General features: G+C 47.5%; 1 protein-coding gene across 1 annotated transcript; it reads left to right on the top strand.

Moving 5' to 3' along the window:
- Window positions 1–1,062: 1,062 nt before the first annotated feature.
- STEHIDRAFT_42646 (uncharacterized protein) lies at window positions 1,063–1,722 on the top strand (the record flags this gene model as incomplete). The annotated part of the gene is made up of 1 exon (XM_007299174.1): window positions 1,063–1,722. A coding segment is annotated over one exon (660 nt), but the record flags the coding sequence as incomplete, so codon positions are not given.
- Window positions 1,723–4,932: the final 3,210 nt, after the last annotated feature.

The following is a 4,932-nucleotide window of genomic DNA, read 5'->3' on the forward strand; positions in this document are numbered from 1 at the left end:
CCTCGGACTGTGCTTCATAGCCTTGCATAGGCTTGTACTATATTTATTGGGTACAGGATTCCGCATCGACTACGGACTGGGGCACAGTACTAGCACGACTCGGTCTGACTTACTTATTAGTATCATAGCCTCCTGCGGCTGCGCATGTATGTACTATATAAGGACGACCCTAGTAGAGGGGAGTTCTTTAACCTATTCATCTCTGATTTACCTCGTCTATCTACTCGTACTTGAACTAGTCCTTTCACCAGGACTAGCTTCCCTCATCGATACCTAGAACCTTTGACTGTGTAGAATCGCCACTACACCAGACCTTTGACCTAGAAGCAAGGCTTCTTAGAACACGGCCGATCGCACCTGTGATAGCTATCACACCTGCACCAGAACGCGCGTCCACTCTTGAATCTCTATTCAAGCCTGGACATTACATTTGAATAGGTTCCCCAGCCGTCGACACCTCGACCTTCTCCAGGAAGGTCATTCGCCGTCACCACGGGTGATCACAGAGAAGACGTCCCAGTTGGCGTCTACCTACCACCGCATACCAATTGGAGAACTTACGGAGAAGAAGGCCAAGGAGATTGGGCCACAACACAGAGACCACCAGGAACCCGGTTCACAGAGAAAAGCTACTATTGGATCAAACTAGTAAACAAACACTGGTACTACGACGACACTGGTGAAGCACCATACAACGGAATAGAAGTCCCTAACTCCCAGTACAACGACCCACGAGGATTCAACGAACGAATCCCCTGGCACATCCAGAAACCTCAAGGAGCATACTTCGACAAAGACCTCAAGCTTTGGAAGGTCAGAAGACACATCAACCGAACTCGCGCTGAAACAGAAGATCAGCACCAGCCCATATTTGCCAAGAACAACGTTTGGTACTTTGTCAACGCACCAAACACCCCTGTAGTAGCAGGAACAGAGCCAACAGCCGAGGAAGAACCACAGACACCTGCTGAAGAAACAGCACCACCTCCTCCACCGCCAAGGTCACCGTCACCACCACCACCTAGGCCAATCAGCCCAGCAGCATCAGACATGTCTAACAACGACGTCAAGATCAACCCGCCGAAGGAGTTCAACGGAAACAGAGACGACACCTTAGAGTTCCTCACAGACTGTGAGAACTTCATCAATACACTTGGAACCGCCAAATTCGACACCGACACCAAGAAGATCGCATGGACCCTGTCGTACCTCAAGGGAGGAAGCACAGGACCATGGAAGATCTCTTTCATCGAAGGACATCCCACGGGATACGGAACATGGACCGAATTCAAGGACAAGTTTAAAGAAGTATTCGGAACCATAGATCATGAAGCCAAGAACCGCTTCGCCCTCATGAACCTCAGACAAGGAAACACTTCAGCAGACGACCACGTCGTGAAATTCCGAACGTTGATTGCCAGATCAGGCATCAATGACAACGTTTCACAAACCACCTTGTTCCAGGCTAGCCTGAACGACGCGTTAAGAGCCAAGATATACAGCCACGACCCGTTGCCTACCACTATTGAAGAATGGTACAACAAGGCTTCCACACTCGACCATCAATGGCAATTCGCCAATTCCATGAAGGGCGGCAGCGGCTTCAGAAGCTCTAGACCTACCAGAGACACCAAGGTCAGGGCGGTCAACCTTAATTTCGCGGAACGCCAGAAGTACATCAAGGAAGGACGGTGCTTCCGATGCGACAAAATCGGACACCGCGCCAACAACCCTCAGTTCCACCCGCGAAGCGAAGCTAGACCTTTCAACCAGGGCGGACCCCGCCCCAACACGTTCCAAAGGGGCCTGGGACAACAGATCCGCCAGACAACTGCTGCGCACCCACAGGAAGAAGAACCTCCTCAAGAAGGCACGGCTATTCAAGAACTCTTACGTAAGATTCAGAACATGAACACCGAAGATCAGGACACTGTCCTCGAAATGTTCAACGACATGGAAAACCCTCAGGGTTTTTAGGACGCCCGTCTTTTGCGACGCAATTACGGGCGAAGTTACGTTTCCCTCATGATGTATTAATTCGGGCTAGCAGCCTATTTATTCGTGCTAACGCTGCTCAGCAATCTATGCGATTTCCTATTTACATCAATGGAGGAAACAAAGACGTCGAAACCAAGGCTTTAATCGACTCAGGAGCCACCGGATTATTCATCCACTGGAATTTTGTCAAGAAACATCGGATACCAACCAAGGCATATGCGAAGCCTCGCATAATACGAAACGTTGACTCTTCCCTAAACGTGCTAGGGAAAATCACCAACTATGTCGAAACCACGATCACCATCGGAGACCACGAAGAACTGGTCCACTTTTCAGTCACGGACCTAGGAGAAGACAATGTCATTCTCGGACTCCCATGGCTACGGAAGCACAACCCGGAGATCGATTGGGCCAAAGGACGAATGTTCCTTAAACGATGCCCTCTCAAGTGCCAACTACTCATGAAGCGGAAGCGACGACAATCCAAGAAACCCGCCAAAGTGATTCGCCCTCACAAAGCGGCTCAGATCAAGGGAGGGATGAGGAGAGGACCAGTTCACATCGAACCTCCCACACTTTTTGCCAAACGAATCAAGGCAAAATTAGAGAACCATCATGCGAAGATGAAGAAACAGGAACAAGAACGACAACAACAGGAGCACCTTCGATCCTTCGGGATCGAAGAAGGAGACGAACTATGGTGGGGATTAGAAACAGAAGAAGAAGAGATTATCAGACGAGCCTCCAGATCTACGGAACTCGCAGAAGAAGCCAACAAGGGGAAGAGAGACAAGACTTTCGAGGAGATCGTACCGGAACCCTACCGATCATTCTCTAAAGTCTTCAGCGACGAAGAATCCAAACGATTCCCCACATCCAAACCATGGGATCACCACATTGACCTCAAACCAGACGCTATTCCACGAACTACATGCAAGGTCTATCCCCTAACACCTCAGGAACAAGAAGCTTTGGACGAGTTTCTCAAGGAACACCTCGAACGCGGAACCATTCGTAAATCCAATTCGCCACTCGCATCAGGCGTACATGTAGAAACATTACAATGTCAGCCGGGATCTCCGTGCACTGACATTGTAATGTGAGCCAGAACCTCTGGCTGCTTCTCAGGTGCTGTTCTCATGGGATCACATTATAATGTGGCTTCCATGCTTCTATTGCATACCGTCCGCTTTTGGATTAATACTTTATTGATTATTGATTCGGCCTTCCTTTTCCTGCCTTATCCTAGGGTTTCACCGTGATTGGGATGTGGCACTGGCTGCTACTGGAATTCTCCCTGCTCCCTGCCCCTGCTCCCACCCTGCTCCCTTCCCATTACACTTCATTTTGAGCATACTAGTATATCATAATAAGTTTTATGAGCATGTACAGAGCAAATCTTGAACATATCCTGCCATAAATGCCCTGCATATATTTCGAAAAATTAGCTGTTTTTGTGTGGCCCAAATGTGGCCCAAATCCTCTACCCTGCTCCTGCTCCTGCTAATGCTCTGGCAGTAGGATGATTTATATTATGTATATTTTGGTATACTAATATGAGGTAGATATCAGTGTAGAACTGCTACTATGTACTGTCCCTCCTAAAAGTCTGAACAAAGTTCGCTTTTTGTGTGGCCCAGGTGTGGCCCACCTCTTTCCTACTCCTGCACCTTTCTGAAATGGATACACATCATCATAGATACATATACTGCCTCAGAATAGTCATAAATTCGTTCCTGAACACCTTTATTAGCTCTGCTCAGACTTAGAATGACCAAAAAAGTGTTTTCAGGGGTGTGGCACCAGGGGTACATCAGTTCCCTGCCTCAAAATATATTACAGCACAGGCATACAAGTGTAATACTTGATCCATTGGAGAGATATATATGAGAAGCCAAGACTAACACAGATATAGAGCAGTACCAGAGCATGAACAAGCAGGACATGCTGATGTGGCCCACATTACACTATACAGAAATTCGATAAAAATCGGATTTTAATAAAGAAAGGGGGTTTAGACTAAAATATATATGATAATAGTGTACTAATTTTACATTGGGGCGTCTACAACAGTAAGATCAGAGAGAGAGTCCAAGGAAAATGAAGCTGCACAACCCCTAGTACTCTTGTGCCACAGCTACTTCCAGCCATCAATTGCGGGAAAAATACGGAAAATGCCGGAAACACCTTCCAATTTTGGTAGGTTGAGCGTTCGGGATGCCACAGCAGGGCCACAATCGCCCCGGTGTTGAGTCGATGTAAATACATTGAGCTGTAATAAAATACTGCAAAAAACAGAATTATAATTAGAATGAGAGCCCCTGAAAACCTACGAAAAGTTTGAGCAAAAAGGAATGCTCTGAGGGTTTGAACTGAGAAGTGCCCTGCAAACCTGAGTTTGAAAGCGTTCAGTGGCTTGAACTCGTCTCAACTTCTTTGGCTTCTCCTTCTTCTCAGCCACCATGTCCTCTCCTTCATCTCCTTTCCCTTTGAGAGTACTCAGAGCTGGACTAGAGCACCTCGCCATGGAGCTCATGTCTGTGCATTGCAGGAAATTAGGGAACTGGGGCTCTCAAGGTTCTGGGCTGGCTATTGAGGTGTAGCTGTGGTCTTCAGCCCAACATCCTTGATTCTTTCTTCCTCTCCCCCCTCTCTTTCTCTCTCAACACTTCAGTAACATCCTCAAACATATACTTCAAGTATATTTTCGAATTTTTGAGGCTTTTAAAGCCTCAGAACTGGCTGGAATCTCTAGGTATGTTTGTGTGCCTGAAAACCAACATACCCCCTCCCCCTTTCCTGCACCTCTCCCCCTCTCCCTGCCAATCCAAATCATAGCTAATATCTCTTTCCTATCCATCTACTTCATTTCTAGGAAGTTTGGGCCATTTTGGTCCAGTGGTTGAGTCTGGGCAGCAGTATGGCCTGTGGCCC

This window comes from Stereum hirsutum (genome assembly GCF_000264905.1).
Source record: "Stereum hirsutum FP-91666 SS1 unplaced genomic scaffold STEHIscaffold_2, whole genome shotgun sequence".
Taxonomy (NCBI): domain Eukaryota; kingdom Fungi; phylum Basidiomycota; class Agaricomycetes; order Russulales; family Stereaceae; genus Stereum; species Stereum hirsutum.